Source organism: Symphodus melops (genome assembly GCF_947650265.1).
Source record: "Symphodus melops genome assembly, chromosome: 8".
NCBI classification, from domain to species: domain Eukaryota; kingdom Metazoa; phylum Chordata; class Actinopteri; order Labriformes; family Labridae; genus Symphodus; species Symphodus melops.
In genome coordinates, this window is record NC_136698.1 from 17258482 (window position 1) to 17283991 (window position 25510).

General features: G+C 40.9%; 1 protein-coding gene across 1 annotated transcript in view; it reads right to left on the reverse strand.

Annotated features, from left to right (window-relative positions):
- The window catches only part of tle2b (TLE family member 2, transcriptional corepressor b), a 68376-nt gene that overhangs the window by 38003 nt on the left and 4863 nt on the right, over positions 1 to 25510 (reverse strand). Inside the window, exons 2-4 of the mRNA XM_079349896.1 lie at positions 19258 to 19355; positions 17049 to 17112; positions 2937 to 2981 (exon numbers count right to left, since the gene is read on the reverse strand). Coding sequence (XP_079206022.1) covers positions 2937 to 2981; positions 17049 to 17112; positions 19258 to 19355 — 207 coding nt within the window. The remainder of the gene's footprint in view (positions 1 to 2936; positions 2982 to 17048; positions 17113 to 19257; positions 19356 to 25510) is intronic.

Below are 25510 nucleotides of genomic sequence, written 5' to 3' on the forward strand. Positions count from 1 at the left end.
TCTGAATCACTTTTTCTCACATATGCTCAAAGATAAATATTTTGCTCTTTCTTCCCTCTGTGTTATATTCAGGGGAAACAGCTCACCTCTCACACATGCACTCTCTTCATTTATTTCTTCTTCTTTTTTTTTAGCTCTCTGGTTTACTTCTGTCATCCTCACCACCATCATCTTCTCCCCACACTCCCTCTGTCATCTTCCCAACCTATCCCCCTCTTCCCCTCCTCCTCCTCCTCCTCTGTCCGTCTCTCAGAGGTGCAGCCAGAGCCCCAGTCTGTTTCTTCTTCTTGGCGACAAGGGCTGACAGGCCAGTTTGGCACTTTGTTGCCAGCCATCTCTGTCTCTCTCTCTTACTCTCTTTGTCTCTCTGCTTTCTTTCCATTAGTCACTCCTTTCTTCACTCTTGAACTCAAGCCGTCTCTTGTGTCTACAAAGTTTGGTCATAGTATCACTTTTTGATACTTAAGTGTAACTTTCTCTTCATTTTGCGGTTTGTGCTTTAGTTCAGTAAATACTGAAAAAGGGAGCACTTCAGTCGCTTAAAAAATGTTTTCAAATGTTTGAGAAACTGTTTTCAAGAGGCGTCTATTTTACTCTCCTTTATTGCCCACAGTCTCCCATTCTGTCAGATATTTGTCTTTCAAGGCTGCAGAGCTTAAACAGAATGTGCTGTAAAAAGGCATTGCTAACAGCAGCTTTACCTGAAATACAACACTGAACCGACCCAAAGGACCTGGAGGAGATTTCACATTGGGTAAAAAACACACATTCATACAGATTTGCAATGTATCAAGGTGATCTCTCTCTGTATGGTTTTTTGGTGAGTGAGTGAGGGAAACTCCCTTCTGCTCACATGTGCTCTTGTTGTTTCACAGTGGGAGTTCAGGTAACTTCCTTTATAGTAAAAAGGCCTCTATGACAGCAGCTTCACCTGGAACCGGGCCAACGTTATAAACAAAAGTTCTTGTTTGGAATTTCATACAGCTGACACGAAAATTTTACCTCCACCATGCCTTCAACTCTTCAAGTTTGTACACTGCACAGGAAGTATCAGAAAGCACAGAAACTCCCACTTGATGCATCTGTGCATTTAAAAACTACACTTACAACTACAATAATGAGGGGAAAGTGCAGAACCTTAAGTTCAAAGCAATTTGACAGATTTGTTCAAACAATTGACTTCGACTCAATCCATCTGCTGGGCCTGCTGAAAGCTCAGTGTATTAAGAAAATAAAATCCCCTCTAACCTTTTATAATGAGAGGAGATTCAGAGTCCAACATAGAGAGAGTGAATAAGAATGATCGGTGGGTTTAGAAAGAGGATGGGCTACCGGTAGTCCTCTTAAGGGAGGACGCCACATCGACAGGATATTTATTCTGCCTACTTGTGTGGATTTCTATAAACAAAGATCTCATCTGATGTCAGTCTTTTATTTCTATCTCCTTTACATTTGCCCGTGAATTCATTTCAAGTTTGACTCCTTCCTTTTCTGCAAGTGTGGCCAACAAGCAGTCAACGGCTCCTGAGAGCACACACTGCTAATCAGACGAGTTCATCTAAGAACACCGCATTTCAGAGAAATGGAAATGGTTCATCTCTAACTGACCTGCGTCTGAACCTGTTATATTTGGTCTTTGCATTGTTTCAAAGAATCAATGGATCACACACTACTCCTTGCCTCACTGTGTGTTAAATCCCAGCTAGACCACGTTGACATCAAGTGTCAGTTAACCACATAGTCTGTCACCACAAAGTATGCAAACCATACACAAGCCATCGCTATGGTTGCCACCTCTGCCAAAGTCTCATTATTCCTTAGTTCTTTCCTCGTTTTTACTTCCGTAATGGGTACACCCTCCCACTCACAAACACATCACTTGTTTTGCTTGATGATAACCAAAAAGCAGATTGTGCACAGCACACACATTAAGTCAAACTAAGGGATATCATTATTGTGCAAAAACTCCAAACTGCTGTTTATCGCTTACTCTTTGATTCATGCATCAGTAACTGCATTTCTATTCCACACCATGTGTACAGAGGTAAACTGTGCAGTGCAGTCTCATGCACTAACCCTTTATAAAACTTAATGGAGCCGGCCGTCTAGTGATCTATGCTGAACTCACTTACTGCTCTTGCTGAGTCATTTTAATTCCTCAAAAGAAAACAAGACACCCTTTGTTCAATTTTAAAATTATATCCACAACCCTGTTTCTAGTCCTACTTTTGAACTATATCCAGTCGTTTTTTTTGTTTTTTTTACAGTATACAGTCATTGCATGCAAATCTTTAGAGAAATCTTTTGAGAAAGACTGAGCACTAAAACATTGCAGACTGATGGGCCACACAAAGACAGACATGTGTTCAGTGCCATACAGTATGATGCCATATTAAACCCGGACGTGTAAGATAAAATCAGATGAGATTAAAAGGTGGGAAAGGATTAACAGCATGAGTGCTAAATATGATTTAGAAAAACTACACTTAGATGTCAAACTTTGACAATAGTGTTGGCAACGAGTGGGGGAAAAAATATAAATTGCAAGAGATAATGAATGCGAATAGAACTGATATTAGATACAAGCGAAATGTACGTTGTAGCGGTGAAAAGTTGTTTAAAATGATCTATTGCACACAAAGGTAAAATAAAAGGCACCTTGCAGAGATATGTTCTACCGGGAAGAAATGTTTTGAAATGAGTGTGTAATTATTTGTTCAACTCATTACACAGATGGAAGTCACTTGGTGTAAAACCAAATATAAAACGAGGACAGGAATAAGGAACTGTAGTGCAAACCCACCCACACGAAATGACACTACCATACCATGTTTGTTTGTGCCTCCTACTCAGTAAATGCAACTTCCACGCTGCACAAGTTGTGTAGAAGCTAAAAAGAAGCATTTTAACAAATTACTGAGCACAGTGTGTCTTACCTGCTTGTGCATCTCAATGTTGAGACCGTAGGACATCTCATAGTACTGTGGAGACAAACACAAGGGACAGAGCTTCGTTAGCATTTTATACACACATTAGCATTCAGTCTGTCAGAATATCACCCATTCAACATCTGTTGCTCAGCATCCCTGCATATGCTGCTGTTAATCCGTGTTGTTTTTGTGGTTTATGTGAAAGCCAGAAAAGAAAGAGTGACACGATGCATGAGCGTGCGTGTGTGTGTGTGTGTGTGTGTGTGTGTGTGTGTGTGTGTCCTATGTAGGGTTACAAGGAGTCTGTGAATGCACAGAAAAACAGATGGTCATATAAGACGTAATTGTGTGCACAACTCATTGCAATCCAAAAGCTATCAAATAGGCCCGACCACATCTGGAGATGGTCGGGCTTGCATTGTAATCAGACGTTAGCCAGGTGTAATCTGAACAGATTAGCTTCACTCCTGGCAGACAGGTTCATCTTTTTTTTTTTAAATCTGCCGCACTAGAATCAGTTCTCTTTCAAGCCAGTGTTTTCAGTGGTGTAGTGGTGCCTGAACAAGTGGGTATACTTTTAATTTCCCCCCTTAATGTGTTGGGAGTGATCGGTCCAGCAGAGGAGAAACATCCTCTGTTATAAACAGTGACATGTAAAACTACTGTTGCACATTCAGAAGCTCATCCCTTCACCATCCTAGAAAAAAGAAATCTGCAAACTACAGCATATAGTCAATCACCCAATGCTGTGAATCAGAAGAGATTAAGTAGTGGGTATTTCCTATGGAGACTAAAAAATAAGTGGGTATACTTTGTATACTATATTCTGCACTACATCACTGAGTGTTTCCAACAGTTATTTATACAGCAAACAATACAGTGAGCATTGTTTAAAGACCGGCCTGAAGAACAACTGAACACACGTTTAAGGAACATTATCCACCTAACAACTTGAAAAGTCGAAAAACTCCACCTGTTCTTGCTTTGTAGTGAGCCTGACTCACAGCCCTCCCTCAGGACAGCATCATATCGTAAAGCAGCATGATTACCGCCTTTCAGTGGACACACGTCTTTTACCTAATGAGGAATAATACTAATGCAATACCAGACATGCTGTGAATAGGGTTGTAGAGGTTCGGTTGATTGATCAATGACTACATAAAACAAAGAAAAAAACTTTCCCTGATCTCCAGTAATCTCGCTTTTTAACAGTATCAGTAAATGGATGTAAAGAAGGGAACTCAAAGATTTTATGATATTACTGTGTATAATTCATCCAGCGAATTGAAATTTAAATATGAACAGCATTTTATAGATAAGTATTTGTAAGCTCTAAACTGTCCGTAAGTCGCAGAAAACAACAGAGTCAGAATTAAGCTTGAGAATGATGGGCACATTTTAGTACACAATGAGATGTTATAAAGCAGTTTATGAAAGGATATGGTAAATATGTGATGATGGCTGTAAGAAAAAGACTATTCAAATATTTAGAAATCCACAGGTATAACCCTTGCTCTAGTCACAAATCTCAATCAAATAATCCATACACTCTCTGTGTCATAGACTAGTATTGTGTAAAGCTGACACGAGTAGAACGCACCTTCCAAAAAACCTCGAGTGAGCACTTCTATATTTGTGTGAGTGCTTACTTAACATGTTGTTCCTCTTACTCTGTGTTTTTTTTTGTTACTGTGTGTATATCAGTGATGTACTGTAATGGTGAGCGGCGTACAGACAGCGAGGATCCGTCACGGTGACAAAGACAGCGTCTGCCATCGGATGAGCAACACTCTGACTGATGAGTGCGAGACACTGCCCCCCCCCCTCCCTGTATTCTCCTACTCATTTTCACTCCATTACTCTCTCTTCTCTTTTTCAGTTATTCCCCGCCTCATTCAGTCCCTCTTTCTCTCCCATCTCCATCATTTAGAGGCTGTCAGTTCATTGTTTCTATCAGTCGTCCTTCTTGGTTTTTTTCTCTCTTTTTTCCAGCAGTCAGACATTCTCTCACTCTCCATTTCGCTCTATTTCCTTCTCAATTGACTCACTGGCTATCTGTCTCTGTCCATGTATGTATCAAGCTACCTAAGTTCAAAAACAGAACACACTGCAATGAAGTTCAACACTGTCTGAATACGCTGTAATCAACGAGAGATGTGTGAAATAAAAAAGAGGTTTACACATTTCAACACAATCTGTAGTACACAATTTGACACAAAGCAAAAACTACACCATCCATCAACATGTAATAGACACATACTAAAAGGCTTAGAATAAAAACCGGATAGAACAATAATGACAACATCATATTGATGCATGTCTGATGGGGGACAAAAACAAGAAAAAAGAGATCAAATGAAAAAAACAAAAGAGGAGCAGAGAACGAGGAGTTCAGTACATTTCCATGTTGTTTCCCTGATTCTTCCTGAGGCTGTGCCATGATCGCACACGTTTTGCTGCTTCAGTGACAATGTCCACATTCTTCCACAAGTACATATCATTAGAGAAAGCGAGTTGAATTCTGGGTTTTTGAGTTTTATTAAGTGCGTTGACAAAAATAGATTATTTACACTTTGCGTCATTTATCACATTGAGCTCATGGAGTGGAAAATAGATTTTTAATTTGACATAAACATAGTGATTCTTCTTGGTTTGTTATCATACTTGTTTGTCAGGAGCAAAGTCATAGACTGATGTCATTCTACATCTAAAATGTCTGAATGTCTTTGGTAAGAGGTTTGGCTAGATCATGAAAGTCTGTCACTCCGACATGTAAGACCACATCTGAATTCTCAACACCTCATGTAACCTCCACCATAACGTTAACAAAGTCAGATAAGTTAGCCCAACCTTTCACCTTTTCATGAAGGGCTATATTCGATTTACCTTTGCAGACAGTGTTGGCGCCCCCTGTGGACAAAGTGTATAAGTTTATCTATTGGCTGATCTTGTCTTGTACATTAAAAAGAATATATAGTCCTGCTGACTTTAAACAGTCAAACCCACTCTGTTTGTGAATCTTTGTTGTGGAAACTTTAAACATAGGCTGTTTATCCCAGCGCGTGTTGTATCTCATCTACCTGTTTGTGGTGGGTAAAAGTTTTAAAAATTACTTCAAAGAAAAAATGAATCTTATTACTGATGGTTTTCTTTGCCTTCCTAGGTCACATGAGACATCATTAACTCCACTGTGTTTCATAACTAGCTAAAAGCTCCTCACTGCAGCTTTAACTTGTTTATGCAGGGACTATAGTATATAGTATGTTAGCCTATTATACCACATATCTATAGACTGCAGGTATCCAGATAGTGGATATGGACATCTGAGCCTGTCTACAGAATGACAAAATGACTTAAAGCAAAGCTTAGGTTTTATATACACTCGATATCTGCATATCGATTAAAGTTAAAAAAAAAAAAAAATAATTACAGTACAAAGCGTAGTTGTCACATCCAAGCTCCCCTTTTCCAAATGTGCTCTTCAATTTTGTTTTTAATTCAAGGACCGATTGTCTGTAGCCAAAGCTCACTTTAATTTTGATTGGTCAAAACCACTTCAACTACAAATGGAAAAAAGAACACACCTACTGCACAATTCAAATCTCACCCTTCACATAAAGACAGACATCCAAATACCCCTCCATCCACATAAACCTTACTGCTCTCTCCTCACCCTAGTGGCCTGTCTCTCTTCCCTTCCTTTCTCCCTCTTGTGGATTATTTCTATCCTCTCCTGTCAACGCCTTTTCTATTGCGTTTAACTATCTTTTTTTTTTATTCTTTCCCTCTCTCCTTATACAGTAACTCCCTATCTTTAATCTCACCTTGTTTTCCTCCTCCTGCTGTATCACTTTAACCCCTATCCTTTACAGTGCTCTTACTGTATGTCTCTTTTCTACTCTCTCTTTCTTTCTCCTTTTAGTTACTTCTCAATCGTATTTCTTCTTTATGTTCTGCCTCCTTTTCATGCTCTCTCTCTCTTTCATGCCATCTCCCACTTGGCTCACTCGCTCGGTATACATTTGCTCTCTATCTCTCTTGTCCTTGTCGAGTGCTATTTTGTCCTTTCTCTCCGGCTGTCAAGCTCATGTCTGTTGAGTATTTTGCTCTTCTTTTTTTTTATTATTATTTCTCTCATGGACAGAGGACTCAGAATGTATTGTCATACATGTAAAAAAAAAATGAATGTACAATGCATGGGGATTCATTCACATGTTTTAAAGGAGACACACTTCATTCAAGTATGTACACACCTAAAAAACACAGACACAAGCGTTACTGTAGCTGGCTCTCCATGTTTCCATGTCAGCCTCTCCTTCAACCCTCTCAACATAAAAGACATGTGACATCTCTTGTTGTTCTTCCTCCTAACCTCCTCTCTCATCACCTCACCTCACCACCCCTCCATCTTTTAACTCAAATCCTGTCTTTCTCTCCTTATTAATTCTCTGTCCATCGCTCCCATCACTGTCTCCACCTCTCTGTCATTACTCTCTGTTATCCATCATTTGCTCACTTCTCTTTTATTCTCATCTGTCTTCTCTTTTAAAATCTCACTTTTTCCTCCCTACACCAACAAGCCAAGTGCCACAACCACAGCCCTGGTATTTCAATACAACATTGTAAGTAACAACACAGCCCACTTCAGCAGCCAGAGCTCTGCTCTTAGTGGCTGACTGTGTTCAGCCAGAACAGCATTAGAGAGGAATGCTGTAGAGGTTTGATGGGAGTGCTGCACGGTGGCGACATTGAAGGTTGAGGCGCTTTGATGCTGCCACTGTGCCAGTGGACTCAATGGAAAGGCTTCATTGAAACAGTTTGGGGAAAAAAATGTAAATGCCATTAATTACAAAACATTTCACTGTTAATGAGAAGAAAGTTTCTTTTCTGAGCGGTATTACGGAGGTTTAATAAAATCAAGGCTAGAGAGAAAAAAAAGGAAAGTAAATGACATGATAAAGATTCTACACAAAAATGTCTTCCAACGTACACAACACAATAGCGCTGCTCGGGTAAAGAAACTGAATCAGGCACAGACTTCTTTAACTTCTCTGGAACTCAAAACAAGAACACCCAAATTGTTTTAATTTTTACTGTTTTTTTTTATTTTTTAAATATCTTCCTTATTTTAGTTTCACCTAATCAATCTAATGTTTTCTAATCATAAATACAAAAAAAAAACATAAGTGTTCAAAACTGTTTGGTTGTTCAGCTTCCCAATCTCAGACTTGTAAACTTGTAAAACCAACAGGTGACATGAGCTGAAAACCTACAGAATGGTTGTCAAGAGCCACATGCTACCAGGTCAGTTTAAACATCTCTCAGTGACGGCAGAAAAGCTGCTACAGCTAGAAATGTGCTCTTCTAACTGTGCTACCAATTCAGTCCCACAATTAATTGGTCCAGTCAGAGTGTCCTCTGAAGAGTCAGAGAGGAGAACAGTGGGTGAGTGAAATGTAGTAGCAGTTGTCCTGTGGGTGTAGGCTAGACAGCAGTGAAGTGACTATTATACTATTTGTGTAGTCTGTACAGCACTTCAGTGACCACGCTCTGTGGAAGTCTAGTCTGGTCTGTTGTGTACCAGCAACGATGCTTTAAAGCTTTTGAATGAGTATAATTTAATAATATCCAATAAATGCATACTGCTACATCTCATGGCTAAATATAACACAGTGTTACATTACACTTACATTAGTTACAGTGTTTGGTATTATAACAGTTGCACTGTCTAGTTCTGTACTGTTCATTTGAAAGCAAACACCTGAAGAGCACAATCGTGACAGTAATGGGAGGAAAGTGTGTGTTGCTAAGCCTGACAGGGGAGTAAACAAGCCAACTGGCGGATGTCACTAAAAATCAAAGGAAGAAAGAAAGAAAGAAAGAAAGAAAGAAAGAAAGAAAGAAAGAAAGAAAGAAAGAAAGAGTTTGTTTGTGTTTGATGGCAATTTAAAGAATACATCTGGGGGGTCATTTGAAAAGCAGAAAACTCAGTTTTAAAAATCTATCTATTTATATATTGTTTAGTTCAGGTAATATCAGTCAGACTGAAGTTGTGTGGCTTTAACCAAGTTCCCCGTAGACTGTTGACTACGAAATGTAAGAGACTGAAATGTATTATTTCACAATAACAACAATAGAAAATAGCCCACCAAATAAATGATGTAACACAATATTTTCAGTTAAACCTTTTAATGAGGGAAATCATTTGCATAGTGTGTTTATATTGTTTATCATAATCAATGAGGAACACAATGTTTGTTGGAGAATGTTTAATGAAAATGCATTGTTACCGTATGATGCAGACATGATGCTTTGATCTGTGGATTCAGTTGCGTTTGGCTTAAAATGTCACCCAATTACACATTATACAAAATGCCAAAACTTGAATATAAAATAAGGCCAAAGATCCAGATTTGTGAAGTTTCATCAACCTGATGAGAATTTGCATAGCAACAAGAAGATGACTTTGTATATTGACTACAGCAACACATCAATAACACAGGACAAGGTGTCGGGACTAAAAGTTCCAGCAATCTATCAACAGCCACATAAAAGATGTAACGTGTAAAAGCATTCATTGCAAAACCTTAATTCTTATATTTCACTGAGGGGAGAATATCACTGTAAATGTCCAACTTTTTGGCTTGTTTAGTCAGCTCAAGCGGTGAGTAACTTGAGCTTGAAGAGATGCACTGTAATTCTTTTTACCTTTTGGCACTGTAAGTTTTAACTGATATGAACATGTCCCATATCTACAGCTGCAATGTCAACATCTGGGCAAGAAAGTGATAGAAAGGCATTCCTGCATTTCTATCACTGAGCTGCTCCCTCGCCCCCTCTGTTGTTTTCTTTCTCTGCTCTCGTATTTCTTTCCTCTTTCCGCTCTCTCATTCTTCTGGGAGGGTTTGCTCTTTCGTTACTCCCCCTCTCCTCCACCGCCATCGTGTTGAGAGAGTGTCAGGCGCTGGTGGCAGACTTGCCCTCTCTCTCTCTCTCTCTCTCTCTCTCTTTCTTTCTACATCCATTGCTCATGCATTCTGTGAAGAACGCTGGCAGACTTTAAAAATGAGCTTTAGGAAGTAGGTCTAATCCAAGGTGATTTATCTAAATAGGACATTCCTCTAGTGTGTGTGTAAGTGCAGAACAGTACTCGTGCATGTGTGGCTTTGAATGGTTTGAATTCATACATTAGTGTGTGTGCTGCCTTCAAGTGTGTGCAAGCGGCTTGTGTTTACTCCTGCATGCATTACGTGTGTGTGTGTGTGTGTGTGTGTGTGTGTGTGTGTGTGTGTGTGTGTGTGTGTGTGTGTGTGTGTGTGTGGGGGGGGAGGGACGTAGTCAAAAGACAAGCCTTAACAAAAGCATTGTTCGTTGGTGTCTCTAGGGTGAGCTTGTCTCTTTCATCTGCCCGCCCACACGAACACACACAGTCATACAAATACTGTTGATGTTAAAACATTTATTAGCACACAGCGCTAACCCACATCAGAGGTTAGTTTAGCAGACTCTGACTTCTCCATTGTGTCCTGTCAGTGGGTGATGACTAAATCAGTTACAGCAGACATTCAGCCTCACTGCGGTTTCTATTGCAGTCGGTTTCATCAGAGGGAGAGCCAGAGCAACTAACGGATGGCACTGACCTTGTATCCGAGGGGGTTTATATCTATTAACACGTGTACAGTAAGTTCTATGTGAATAGTCCATCCCTACACCCCCCCCCCTCCCCTTCAGACAGTTCAGACAGGTTTAAGATTCTTAAAACAGTCTCAATCCGTCCCTACATCTGGCCCCTGATTAAATCCCCCAAGAGTACTACCAGCCACGTTTAAGAAATCTCTAGTCAGATTCTGCCCTCTGCCTCCCTCTCCTTCTGACAGCAGTGTCATGTTTTCTTATTTTTCGCCCGTTCTTGGCTTTTCTCTTCTCTTCATCTTCTCTTGTCGAAGCACTCCTATTTCCCCTTCATTCTTAGAATAAAAAAGTTCCCCTTTTATCCTTGATGTGTTTCTTCACACTTTTTCGCCCTCTCTTGGGCAATGTCCTTGTTCTTTATTTTTTACTTTGTTTCTAATTTTTCTACCAATGCCCTCATGCCCTCTCTTCTGTTCTTTCATCTCTGTCTGTTTTGCTCACTCTCTTCCTTTCTCTCCCCTTTTCGCTCTCCACTTACCTACATACCTAAATTCGCTCCCTTCATTCTCCCTCTCTCTCTTTCCTATCTTCCGATCCCTTCTCTTCTAAAGTAGTCTGTGACTGTAATGTTGCTGAGAACACAGTGTGTCAGTCTGAATCAGACAGATGAACTGGGAGCCGAATAGCTGAGGGCACAGCATCAATACATACACACACACACACACACACACACACACACACACACACACACACACACACACACACACACACACACACACACACACACACACACACACACACACACACACACACACGCACGCACGCATACACACAAACACACACACACACACACACACACACACACACACACACACACACACACACACACACAATGTTTCAACCACTGATCCAATCCTGATGCAAGATCTAAAATCACAAATTATCTTTTAATTTCCAGAATCTTTATGGAACATATCAATATAAACATTTAAAGAACTATGATCGATTAGGAAAACAACAAGCCAATTCTCATAAATCAAAGGAAGGGACGTATGACATTTAAATCATGAGTGCTAGCTTATCTCAGAAAGAACAAAGTCTAGACTGTTTTTAGATCAGGAAAAGCTGTCACATTTTAAATACTCAAATGGAGGGGGGGCGGGGGTGTCCCTCAATTAAAGGGATTTTAACCCACACAATCCTATCCTTACTTGGTGGAGAGTTGATCCACAAATCCTGAAATGAAGAAACAGTTACGCTTGGTTCAAGGCCTCTGAATCAAAGCCCACATGTTTTTTCAGTTATTATTTACCAGCGTAACAAAATTCTTCCACACTTTACATCTCAGCTGTTTCAGTGTCATTATTCTGATGATGGATAGAATAGAAGTGTTTTCCCATAAAAGCCAAACGAACAGCCTGATCGTCCACCTGTTCAACAATGCATACACTTAAAAGGGGTGACCAAATGCCAATGAGCTATTTGATGCAACCACTTCAACCCCATCGTTTTTTTGTATCATGCAATTGAGGACATAATATTTTGTCTCATGGCTGTTTATTAACACCAGACTCACTGTGACACACACACATTTGACGCCACTAAGTCTGAAAAGTCCACAACCTTTAAGAAGAAAAGAGAGACCGACAAGACTGACATGAACGTTTTTTTTGGGGTTTTTTTACTATTAGGGCTTCAAGATGCAATAAAATGTTATCTCCTCTTCTTTCAAGTTTGACTGAGACGTGTGTGTGTGTGTGTGTGTCTGTCTGTCTGTAATTTTCTCTTTGAAAGATTCCCCCTCAGGCCAGCAGGGGTGAACACAGCTCTCCGGGTGGGAATTTTTTTCTTGCACTTTTGTGTAAGCATCTGCCCAACAAGTCTCCGCCCCCTTATTAGCCCGAGCTACAATACAACCTTATTTAAAAATAAACAGCGGAATTCCAGGAGAGCAGTGAAATCTGAGAACCATGAATAATAAATACAAGAGGAGGAGAAAAGCAAGACGCCTACAGACACTCTCAGATGTGACTGGATGTTTGTGTTTGCACCTACCTCTGATGTTACACACTTCCAATGTGGCTTTACATAGATGAAGAAATGAGGCAGTGTAGAAAAGCAGCCAACATACTGTAGAACTTACACGACACCAAAAAAGATACGGTGTGGGTCTGCCAAACAAATACAATATATCTAAACTTCCCTCTGCCAATTTACTGCAGCAGTACTCCACAGATAAGAGCAATAAGAAACAGTTAAGGCATTATAATCTTCCTAAGTGTGAAAGGTGTTAAGCCCATTGCCAACTATATTTTGGCTAGATGTGAGGAAAAAGAAGGCACAGACTTTGAAAAGTAAAAAAAAAATATGTTTGTAAGAGAAGTGATACTCAAATAGATAAAAGTTGGGGGGCTTTTTTAAACTATAATTCACACTTACCTAAACCATTAAGACTATTTAATGAAATACTTAAAATGTGTGTATTAAGGTTCAGAGAAAACTGTATGAAAATGATTTAATTTCAATCAAATTAACAAAATTGGCAAATAACATTAAAAAAAAGTTATAAGCAATCTGCTTGATGAATAATCCCTCACATTTGGCCTCGAAATCTTTATGTCTTATTGGGTGTTAAAGCACAAAAGCTCACAAAAAATCCCCATGCATCACCCTGTATAGCCATCTCTGTACTTTCCAACTCCTCATCCTCGTGTTTAAAGAGCTTAAAAGTGATGAATAGTAAAAGCAGGAGCAGTGCAGCGTGGTGAGCTGAGCTCCAGCCTGTGGAAACAGGCCTCAGTGTAGATGACAGGCCTAACGAGCTAAATATAGCCTTCTGGGTTATCTCCTCTGTGGGCGCAGCGAGTCCGTTGTTGCTTCACATTATTTACGTGTCTGTGCGTGCACCCTCTCTCTCTCTCTCTCTTTCTATCTCTTTCTTTCATTTCACGCCCCCCCACACAAACACATCACTATTTCTTTCCCTTGCACTCCCAGTTGCATTCTCTCTTTTCTCTGTCTCAAGCATCTTTTTTTCACCCTCCATCTTTCCTCCCTGTATTTCCGTCCCCTGATATTTGCTCTCTCATTTCGTCTCATTTTTTCCCACTCCCCCTCTCTTTCCCTCTGTATCTCTCTGTCCTACCTCAATCACTCTCTCCCTTTCCTCTTTTATTCTCTTTATCGCTGCCTCCGTTTGTATCCTTTCCTCCCTTCCTCCCTCAGCAGCTCCCTGCTTTTTTTTTTTTCAGTCTGACACTCTCAGAGCCTTTTTTTTTCTCTCGAGCTATCTTTTCCTTTGAGCCTCTCTTTCATTCCCCTCCTTCTCATTTTCTCTCTCTCTTTCCCTCACTCTAATTTCCGAGCCAAGTCTATGAAGCAGCATGGTGCTCTGTCCGGCGACTACAGCATTAAGCCCAGTTCAAATACTATAGCCTGGGGTGCTGACCCTCTGCTAACCTATATGGATATGTCATCTGCATCTGCAGCTCTATGACCACCAGCCATAAGGGACCCCTATGGCCAAGGATTGAACTTGCACATATAGTGGAAGATTCTCGTGTTTGTGTCGTCTCTCTCTTAGTCTTCAATGACTCAGTGGTCACAAAGGACTTGACATTTAATATGCACAAAGTTCAATCAAATGTCATGCAATGCCCGTGTCTTGGATGGAACTACATCTATGCTGGCAACACACCACTCCCATTGTCTAAAACTGGGTGGAGAGGATTTACAGTGGAGAAGGTGGATTTTTGTCTGTGCCATTTGTTCCACACAGTAACTCTGTGAAACCACAGCTAAACCCAGGGAGTGCCTGAGATTAGAAGAGTGGGTGTTTAAAAGTCTGTGGCTTTTCAGAGGGATTTCTTTGTGGGTGTTCTGCACTATATCATATTTATATGCACTGGTTTCTTCTTGTTGTTTTAAACTATTAAGAAAAGTGTGTCGAGGATATTTTTAATGATATGAGGCCAGTTTGACATGTCCTCCTGCTTTTTTGAAGGACAACTTTAGGTTTTCGAGTAGTTAAAGATCCTAAACAAAGCGCAACAAGTTTTTGGCTTTGCAATGACACTTTAGGCAGTGCAGTGTGCTTATTCATAGAACAAATCCAACACCAGCAACTTCACCATGTCATAACACTATCTTGTGTTGAGGGAGGGTTGAGTCTGAATCATAGACAGACATAAAGACTGGTCATTTTATAGTTATTTTATGTCTGTTTTTGTGAACACTTTGATTCAGGTTGACAAATGATGGACAATGGCACATGGTGCTCTCTTAACTTCCCAAGTGGCCTTTAAGTCAGTTCCTTTAAAGTAACCATGAAAAAACGAAAGAGTAAGTGGAAGAGTACTATAAGCCGGAAAAAATCAACATGTATCCTGGTGATGCACACTTCTAGTTTAACCTGTGTGCTGAGTCAATGAAGTGGTAATTTTAGTGTTTAGTAATATTTCTGTACAGTCATCACGTCAAAAAAGCTGTGAGATACACAGCAAGACCAGCCTTAGCTTTCTAAGGCCACGTCAGCTAATATAAGCTATTGTTTACTCAAGGCCATAATCAGTTTCCATTGAACTGCTCTTTGGTTCGACAAAAGCCTTAATGAGCCATAAAGAAGAAATTAAAAAATAAAGATGAGTTCTTCATTTAACAGATCTTAGATTGGAAAGAAAAATCAAGGTCCCTTCAAAAAGCTCTTATTCTAATCAGCTACTTCTAACTCCAATAGAAAATGTCACTTTAATCATTTTGCCAGACTACCACAACTTGCTAAGATTAGCAACAACAAGCGTACTACAACGCTGTTATGAAGAATGAGTAAGTTGAAAAAGTAGTTTGGGTATTTTTGAAGTTGGGTTGTATGAACTGCTTGTCCATAGAAGGTATACTAGCCACAAGTGAGCTGAGCTGAGCTCCAGAAGCTAGGTTATTGACTGTACAGACAGGGTTGTTGTGCCACATAGCATCTTGTATGGTTAACACAATTACTATTGACAAGTACTCCATTCAATCCTATTTAAAAAATAATGCACTGTCCCTTTAAAAGCATTTAGAGCACTGCCTTTTTAGTTGCTGTATGTTACACCAGTATTAGACTATTTGTTGGTTACTCATTGCTTAGTTGACAGTTATTATAAAAATTACAGACAGTGTAAATTAGGATCTTATATGAAGAGAATTACGAGAATGTGTGTTTAAGTTTTGAATGACAAGCCCTTTTTTAGAGTGCAATACCGCAAAAGCATTGTAACAAAGCATGGCTGTCATTAAATCTTAGTACATTTACACTGATTACGAAACAGCGTATTTTTGGTGTCCTGGTCCATGAATTCTCAGTGTGTGGCGGCGTTGCAGGGGCAGCATGTGCAGAGAAGGCAAGCTAAGGTAACTTGATTTGTATGCATAGGTGGACTAAATTAGGAAAGAGTCTTTTTGAAGAAGGCACGGTTAAAAATCACAGACACAGGGGGAGCTCCAAATACACACACAATTAGATACGCACATACACACAGCACTGTCCCCCCACCCAGCCCCACTGACCCTGTCTCGCCCCTGTAACACCTGTGTTACTACTTGAAACGGGGGTGCAGAGGTGAGATCTCTTTGGCCCCAATTATGCCTCTGTGACATTCATAGTGAAGCAAGAGGTCACAGGGGCTGCTGAATGCGTATGGACTGTACCTCCAGTGTGTGTTTATTTTCTGAGTGTCTGTCTGCGTGCTTCTATATTCCTTTTGTCTGTTCGCTTACTTTTCTCTCTCTTTCTGTCTATCCATCTGTGAGTCTATCTGTCTCTCTCTCTCTCTCTCTCTCTCTCTCTCTCTCTCTCTCTCTCTCTCTCTCTTTCTGTCTATCCATCTGTGTGTCTATCTAGCTTACAGCCCTGATCCTGCCTGCTCTCCCAGGTTTATGAAATGCGAGCAGCTTAGCAGATGGTGCATATCGTATTCTGGTCGGCTCTGTGTGGGTTTTGTACCACAGACGAAGGCTTACGATACATGTGAGCCTTTAGTCACACAGACACACCGACACAGAGGGAGCTCGGGCTGTTAGCGCACCAGAGACAACAGAGAGATGAAGAGGAGACAGAAAAAACAGACTGAACCTGATAGTAGGTATGAGGTTCGGGAAATATATACTGAGAGTTAAGTGAAAAAAAGTTGTATGCTTTAGAGAGAGGTACAAGTGAGAAAGATAAACAGGGAGAGAACTACAATAATTACAATTAAGTCATTTAGTCATTCAGTCACCATCATAACAGATATTCAAGACATCATGACAAAGAAAATAAGGCTTTAAATGATATATATATATATATTTGGATTGTGGACTAAACAAGGAGACAAAATGAGAGTGACAGGGATACATTTGGCCTGGTTTTAATTCCTTTAAAAGAAAACAAAGGACTCTACTCAGTTTCTTAAAGAAACAGAAGACTAAATACTCTGTACAGTGGTAGTAAAGATCTGACTGACTCACCATGATGTAGTGCCTCTGCATCTCAGTCTTCTCACTTGCCAGCTTCTCGCACTCCAGTTTCAGGCTGCACGAGGACAAAAAGGACACACAGCCCTGGATTAAATGGTGTAAGTGCATCGACTGAAATGAATTAGAATTTTCCACAGGACTTGGATTTTGCAGAGGTCAAACAAAGTTTAAAGCTGCATAAGGATACCAGAAAAAAATATTCTTAGCCACACAGTCGGGCTACCGATTACTGCTGAGAGCGACACTTAAAAAAATCCCCTTCATGGCAGCAACTGGAAGCAGAGTGTGTCTTATTCATCACTGCTATCCATCCCACCTCCATGTGAGTGGGAGTGTGTATAACTGTGTGTATTATTTGTACATTGATGTGAGTGGTGCTCTGCAGCTAAGCTTGTATTAAATCAGGACTGTGAAGTTTAATTTCTACATTTTTTTAAACGTTTTACATTTTTGATTGAATAAGTCAACAATGGATGACATAGGCAAACCCTTTCTCAATGCAAACACCATTAAATCACCTTGGAGAAAGGCATCATAATATGTATGTTATGTAGGGCTGAGAATCTTTGGGTGTCTCATTAATCAATTTCGATTCTTGGGCTAACGACTCGATTCAGAATCGATTTTCGATTCAAAACGATTCTGGATTTAAAGTCTATTTCTGAATTGATACATACTTCAGGACCTACTCAAGTCATCTGTGAGACTGGCTGAATGTATTGTTGCTCTAAGAAATATATATATGTGTGTGTGTATGTGTATGTGTATGTATTTGTGTGTATGTGTATGCATGTGTGTGTGCAAAATTCATAATTATGAATCGATTTTAAATGTTAGTAGAGAGGAATCTTGATTTTTACATGAATCAATTATTTTCACCACGTTCTATGTTATGGTGAGAAGCAACAATTCCCAGCGCCGACTCCGATGTTTGTTTGATGACTTTGATGCCATCGCGAATGTTTGACAATGAAAACAAGTCACAATCACATTTTTTTTTAAACTGTGTTATGATGATAAATAGCAGCGTTTTTTTGTCATGTTACTGCAGCCTTTCATGTAAACATCTAAAGTGCATATAAACGCCTGCTTGTATCTCTGTGTTTGTGTGTGTGCTGAGCACCACCAGTCCAAAGTGTTGTTGCTGTATCGCAGCAGGCTCTCAAGCCTGACCACTGAAGTGTGAGCAAACGGCTTGATGTTTTCACCTGCGATGGTTCATCTTTCTGAGCTGAGGTCACGTCTGGTCAGTCGTATGATAATGTGACCATCAGTGACCTCCAGTTACACAAAATGGAAAGAGATGTAAATTGCATTATATTTGTCTGATATGTGGGATACTATAATCTCTGTTACCCTCAGCTTCTAATATAATGTGAATGGCTAGCAATAAGCAGACACTGAGGAAATTCAAGCTAAGATAAATACAGTACACATTTTATTTACAAACTGTGAGATTACATTAACTTAACTGAATTATCTGCCTCAAAAATGACTTCAAAAGTTGTGAGGTACACTGAAAAATAAATGACTCTTTTAGTTTGTCTACGTATTGTAAATGCATACCTTTCACATAGAAGGCGACTTGATGATTAAGGCTAACATGATGACTTAAAGACTTGATTTAGAGGCCACAGTTTGTAATTATAAAGGTTGGGAAAATTAAACGACAACATTTGCAAACTGTCAGATAATCTGAACTGATTAATGAATTATACTTTTTTTGATGAACTGTACTACAGTGTGCTGATCGTTTAATTTTCACATTCAGTGTAAGAGAAAATATTTTTTAAAAGTACTGCAGTGTGTATCATTACATTAAACAGATTATTTTGCGCTGGTTCTTTCAAACACTCAAAAGAACTTTCAAAAGTGTTAAGGGTTAAGATGCATGTGTGAGAACAAACTGCTGCTCTTTATTTGATATACAGTATGTGAATATGTCGAAATACGTATAACGTTGATAAAAAGGTAAATATTGAATCATAGTGCCATTCGCATGTCATTCTTGTCTCCAACCAAGAGCTGAAGAACATTTTCAGGTGTGAATATGTGAAAGCAGCTAACTTGGGAAAGCTTTGGACTACCGTGAGACTGTACAACTAGATGTTAAGAAAATCTATTTGAACATTTGTGTGTGCATAAATGCATGTGTCCATTCATTATTTGTTGTGCTTTTGCAAAATAATATTGTGTTAACCTGTGATATTGCGCCTGGAGGAACTGGAATTCCTCCTTGATTCGGTCCAGGGTTTCCAGGACTGTGAACTTAAAAGACTGGCCGGGCTGCAAGGGTACCTGCATAAAAAAGAAAAAGAGAGGAAAAAAGGATGAAACAGGCATAAATGTGTGTCTATGTGTGTGTGTGTTCCCGTGTATAAAAAGACACAGTATAGTGGGCACATGTGCACCTGCATTCAACAAACAAGTGTGTGTATGTGCATGTCAATACTGTGCACATGCTTGTGTTTGTGTGTACGTTTTTTTATGTGTCAGGGAGCAAGGGGGGGGGGGGGGGGGGGGGGGGAGCAAAGATGAAAGTGAGAGGGAAGGTCACTTCCCCTTCCCACACACCATAAAGCCATGTCCTCTTTCTCTCTGTTCTCCTCCTCCTCTAATGACTCTCCCTCCTCCTCTCCTCTGCCTCATCCTTTCTTCCCCTCCTCTCTCTCTCTCTCTCTCTCTCTCTCTCTCTCTCTCTTCTACATTAACATCCTCTCCTCTCTGCCAGGTTGCTAATGTATTCCAGCCTACAAAGAGCTGAGGAGGGAGGAAACGTCAAATGAATAAGTTATGGGGAATCATGGCAGCGTCTCTCACCTGCTAAAAGCTGAAGAAGGGCCCAACAAAATAAGCAGCTCCCTGGGGTACACCACCCACCACCCAACATCTACCTGTGCCTGTTTAAAGCACTTTCTACAGTCTCCCTCTTCCTCTGTGGTCTTCATGAAGTTCAAAAAACAAGGGAGCGACGGATGCTTTTGGATGATGTCGTTGTTTATGTTTGTTGGCAGAAAAATCAACAGTGTAAAAAAAATTTGTGGATCCTCTTGGGAGATTTTTCATATAAGAAGACAACTTAGTTTCCACATTCTTCTCCCTTTTTCTCCTATTTTTGATTTGGCTTTTTTTTTCCTTTTACTGGGGACTCCTGCTGTTACCCTGGGGATGATTCAGAATGCCAGGTGTCTCAGCTACTTCTTCTCACCTGTCAGCAATCAGCCTCAATGGGAGTATTGAGGTTCACACTATATCGCCTAGATTCCACCTCCCTCCTTCCCCTTCCTTTGCCTGTGAGTGCTGTGTTGCTGCTCAGGCAGGAACAAGGACATGTTGTCTCCGTCCCACCCTGAAAATGATGCATGCAGTTTTCATAAGTGTAAACAGCCAAAGCCAAAGTACCAGGTCTAGAGTCTGAACTTTAAACCTTAAATTATTGGAAACAACCGACAACCATCTTATTAAACTAATAGTAAAAAAATTGTAAAAAAGGGATGCAAAGTGAAACCTCAGTTGATCTAACCCAGTTAAGGTTTCCTTTCATATGACATGACCTTGGCAACCGTGATCCTCAAAATGAAGTCTCCTGTTACTTTGTTCGATCTTTGATAAACGGCAAATTGACATGAGAACTTGTCAAATGAAGACGAAGTATTTGAAAAAAATTAATTTTCACATATCATATCGCTTTTGTCTTTCTTATGAAGTAATTTAACTACCAAAACTAAACTGGAATCCCCCTATATTCTTCCATTTACAACTGAGGTGATGGTGCAGTGCTGCAGGGTGGTTATCAATAGCTACAGCTAAAAGATTGGCGGTTTCAGTGGTGGGGCTTCATTAGTCTAGACAAGCACAATTCAATTAGATTTCAATTAGTCCAACGGTGGAGGTCAGAGACGCGGTGGGTTCGCTGGTAATTAATCCTCAAGCCGAGCTGAGCTAAACTGAGCTGAGGCAGGCATAGCAGGGACATCTACATTGCTGGATGAACAGAGCGCATGCAAACCTTCTCTCTCTGTGTGTGTGTGTGCGTGTGTGTGTGTGTGTGTGTGTGTGTGTGTGTGTGAGCGCATATGTGTGTGTAGGAGGGAAGGGATTGATATGATGGGTGGGTGTCTGCCAACAGATCCCTGCTGACCTTGATTCACACCACACACACTCACCAGGGGGAGGATAGGAGCTGAGGGGAGATCGGGAGGGGTGGATAGTGATCTGGCACATGCAGACACACAAACACACCAAAAGAGCCATGAGCGTATTGAAAAACACACAAACAAACAAACACACCCTGCTGCGCACACACCAGCACAAAGAGAACACACAAATCCACACTTGGAGGGAGAGGAGGGATGGATTGACGAGGGCAGAAAAGAGGTGGAAGAGAGATAGATAGTCGTCTGTCAGACAGAAGGATGGATGGAGCAAGGGATGGAGGAAGTGATAGACTACTCTGACATCCTTACAGAGGAATGAAAGAAGGAGCAGAGAGACAGATGATGAAATAGCGGCGTGGCTGCTGACTGAGAGAGATAGCCAGCCATTCATCCGTCTGACACCAAGGGGACGTGGAGAAGACATGGGAGGGGGGGGGGGCGCATTAGCTGTAGTCAACACAGCCTGGTCGCTCCACACTGTGCACTGTCCATCGGTCTGCGCTAATACCGCTCCCACCATCTGCTGCCGTGAACACATGAACACACAGACACGTACTCATGCAGACAGACACAGAGCTGCTGGCGAGTTACATCAGCAGCACTAAAGTCATATAACAAAGCCCATAGTCACAGCGAAGGATTATACAAGGGATCTGCGTTTGGAAACCGTCGGTGTCAACATGGCGACCTCTGCGGTGTGCTGATGAGGGAGATTCGAATTTCTTTCATCTGCAGGACTTGAATGCAGGGGATGTCTTTCTTTTGATTTTGCCAGTTACACCTTCTTGAATGAGTTTTATAGATCCTGGAGCAATAAAACTTTTATGAGCAAAAAGGAAATGAAAAAATACACACAGACATACAAGCAGCCACACACTCACACACTCACACACACACACACACACACACACACACACACACACAAACGGACACACACGCACGCACACAGAGTTATAAGGTCCCCAGGCAAAGAAATATTCCTGGCCTGTGCTGAGCTCGGCTTGTCAAGTTTTTGAGAGCTGGTGTTAAATTAAATCATGCTTATTAGAAATGAAAAAAAGAATATGTTTCTTGTTCAATGACACATCAGCAGGTAAAAGTGATTTAGTTACATTACAGTCATTCATTATTATAAGTGGTTAAAAGTCCAGCGTTTACGGGGATAGAGAGTTTACTAAGTCAAGACATTCGCACACCAGAAAAAACATTTGTTGTTACAGTGTGTTTGTGAGTGTGTATATGTCTTTTCCTGTATAGTGACAGATGGCAGCTCAGACTGTTAGGGGTCCAATAGCGCATCACAAAGGGCCAAAAAAACAGCCGACAGCCTGTGTGTTTTCATGTGTGTGAGCGTACAAGTGTGTATGGTGCGTGTGAGTGTAAGCACCACAGAAGCCAGCAGAGGGGATCCTGAAACCCAAAACTGATCTGGTTAATTTAGGAGGTGGAGGTTGAGGAGGGGGGGGGGTGAGGGGGTGGGTCAGTTGTGCACAAACAAGCGCACACACCACGGACACCCTGTGGAACAGAAGTCAATCACAATTTGGTGGAGCTGGCACGAGCCAGCAGAGAATTAGGAGGGATTATCTCTGGTGCGGGGGGGGGGGGGGGGGGGGGGGGGGGGGGGCGCTAAGTGGAGGGAAGGGAGGGGGGTTAGGAGAGCAGTGGCAGTTTGAGCCCATCATGCTGTATAACATAACAGGATGGAGGTGGCGGGATACACTGGCTTTAACCGTCACCTGTCAGCCCGTCTGTCTGTCACAAGTGTTGCCTGTGTTTTGTAACTATCTCCGCTGCTTAATAAGTACCTACAAAACATTTAGCAACAGACCTTCATGTTCGACATGATTAGTCCGGTTTTTTTCACCATCCAGCCACAATATTAGGTCATTGTGGTTCCATCTGTCTGTCTGTATCATGGGTGTTTCCTGTTCAAGCAGCTGCCTGTTTTTCCACCACTGGAAACGGCTGCATGACAGAGACAGTGACTGTGAAACAGATGCAGGTTTGGGTCTATAGCCACATTTAAATGTTTTCTTTTTAAAACCCATAACTTTAACTATGTTTACACTACAACACCTCCAAAATGGAGACTTTTGGAAATGCTTCCGAGCCCCTCCTCATTTCAAAATACAGAGGTTGCATTTATAGTACCGTGGGGCTGTTTCTGCAGAAACGTAGACTTTGGGAATCAATGACGCAGGCACCCTCGAAAGAAAAGAGACAATCTGACTTCCATCAATAACTTCTAACTTTACATAACGAATTAAAGGTGCAGCTGAAGTTAAGCGACTATTAATATTTTATAATGCTGCTTTTTCCAGAATACACAATGCAAACTATTACATGTGTAAATCCCATGCCCAGCTGCATTAACAACCCTAGATGCAGAAATGCTGTTGTGGGTGAGCGAATCAGTGCCTGTCTGGTCAGTTTGCTCACATCACTGCACAGGTGCAGAGCTTAATGCAGAACAAACACGGGCTAAGAAAAGTCTTTGAATGGACTTCCAGTCAGCAGCAGCAACAATGTTATTTGTAGCAATGTTAGCCTTCCTATGGTAGCTTTCATTCATGGCAGACATTCATTTTCCCCAAACGCTTTTATGTAATTACAAATGACATGTATTCCTTGCTGTCCCACACATTTCCCTTGATTTTTGTTTGAAAGAGGCATGATTTGGGCAAAGGCGGAGACAACACTTTCAGTACTTGGATTGTGAGACGCAGCTAGCCTATAAGCTAGCTGAGACGCATTGAACTTTATGCTGCGAACATTAAGCAGCACATCAAAAGTTGTGAAAATGGGCACATCTAAATAGAGATCATTTCCCTTTTAAATGTGGTTTAAAGATATGAAAAAGATGTATCTGTCTGTCTGTCTGCTTGTCTTATCCGCCTCTCTAAGCCCTCGGCATACTTTCTACCAATACACAAGCATTCACACGGTATAAGCAGGCATGCCTAAGCATGGATGCATTCATTTGAACAAAGCGCCGACAAACAAAACATTTTCTCTTTCTTGTGCCCTTTCTCTCACTGCTCCTTGTCATTCCTCCCATCCTTTTTTCTCTCTTCTTTCGTTCTCTGCTTCTTCTTCTTCTTCTGCTTCTTAGCCCCTTTGTTCTTCCTTTTTGCCCAAGTGTCTCAGAGACAAGCAGAAACACATTCAGATAGTGCATGAAATAATTATTGGCTGTTGAAATATTCAGGAAAAAGGCACATGAATAGATGAGAAATACCAAGTGTGGCAGAGGAGTGTCACAGCCCCCTGTGTACACGTCTGTGTGTGTTTGTGTCTGCTGAAGTGAGCAGCAGAGAACATAAGCAACAGCTCATTGGTCTGGACTATGAGAGGATGGCAGACTGAAGAGCTGCAGGGAAAAAAGGGAATCTAACTTACATCTCAGCCATCATTTTATGAAGCTCTCATATTTTCCTCCGACTTTATGTTTTTGTCTGCGTTAGTGCAGACAAGTCTAAGCTTTGATAGCTTTAGAGTCACTGTCAGCATCCCAACTATAATAGCTCAATTAGAGTTATTGGCACTTGTGTTGTTTCGAACAAGCCAGCAGACCAAAAGTCAGGCAGCCAGTCAGTCCGCCAGTTAACCAGTCAGCAAGTTATTTGTTCAGAGAGTTAGTCAGTTAATGCTGCAGCTCACTAGTCAGCGACTAAGCCAGCGCTGGATTACAAATAAGGGAGAGATTGGCAGCCAAAAGAGTCTCTGGGCACAATCCAAGCCTCTCTCAGATAATTTCTTTTAATGACAAAGAACACAGAACACAGGATTTAAGGCTGGAAGACCCTTTTTTTTTTTTTAAATCAGTGGGCAGAATTAATCTGGGTGGCTACGAATGAAGTTCTTCGTTCCTTTGACAACCTTTTGCTTGTTCTGTTGGCCGTCTCGCTGCAGCTGTATTGTTGTAACTTGACTTTTTGCCATTTAACAGGAGTTACCTTTGAGATGCAGAGTGAAATTAAACGTAAACATAATGAGGACAAAGAAAAGGAGGGGAGAATGTCATCCGTGGGAGGTGACAGAAATCTGCTGTGCTGTTTACCGTACATGGCTTTCATTACAGCCGTGAATGTCAGGGAAAAAAAACAAAAATAAATAAACGGCCTGACACAGGCAGACACCAGATAGAAAAAGTTCCAGTGTTGGCAAAAGTCAACAGCACTAATTGTACACCCCAAAACGTCGACAAGATACAACATGCTCTAATAATGAATAAGAAAATGACTTTCTCACATCCTTTACAAACATACAAGCTCTCTTAATGGAACTCTGCCC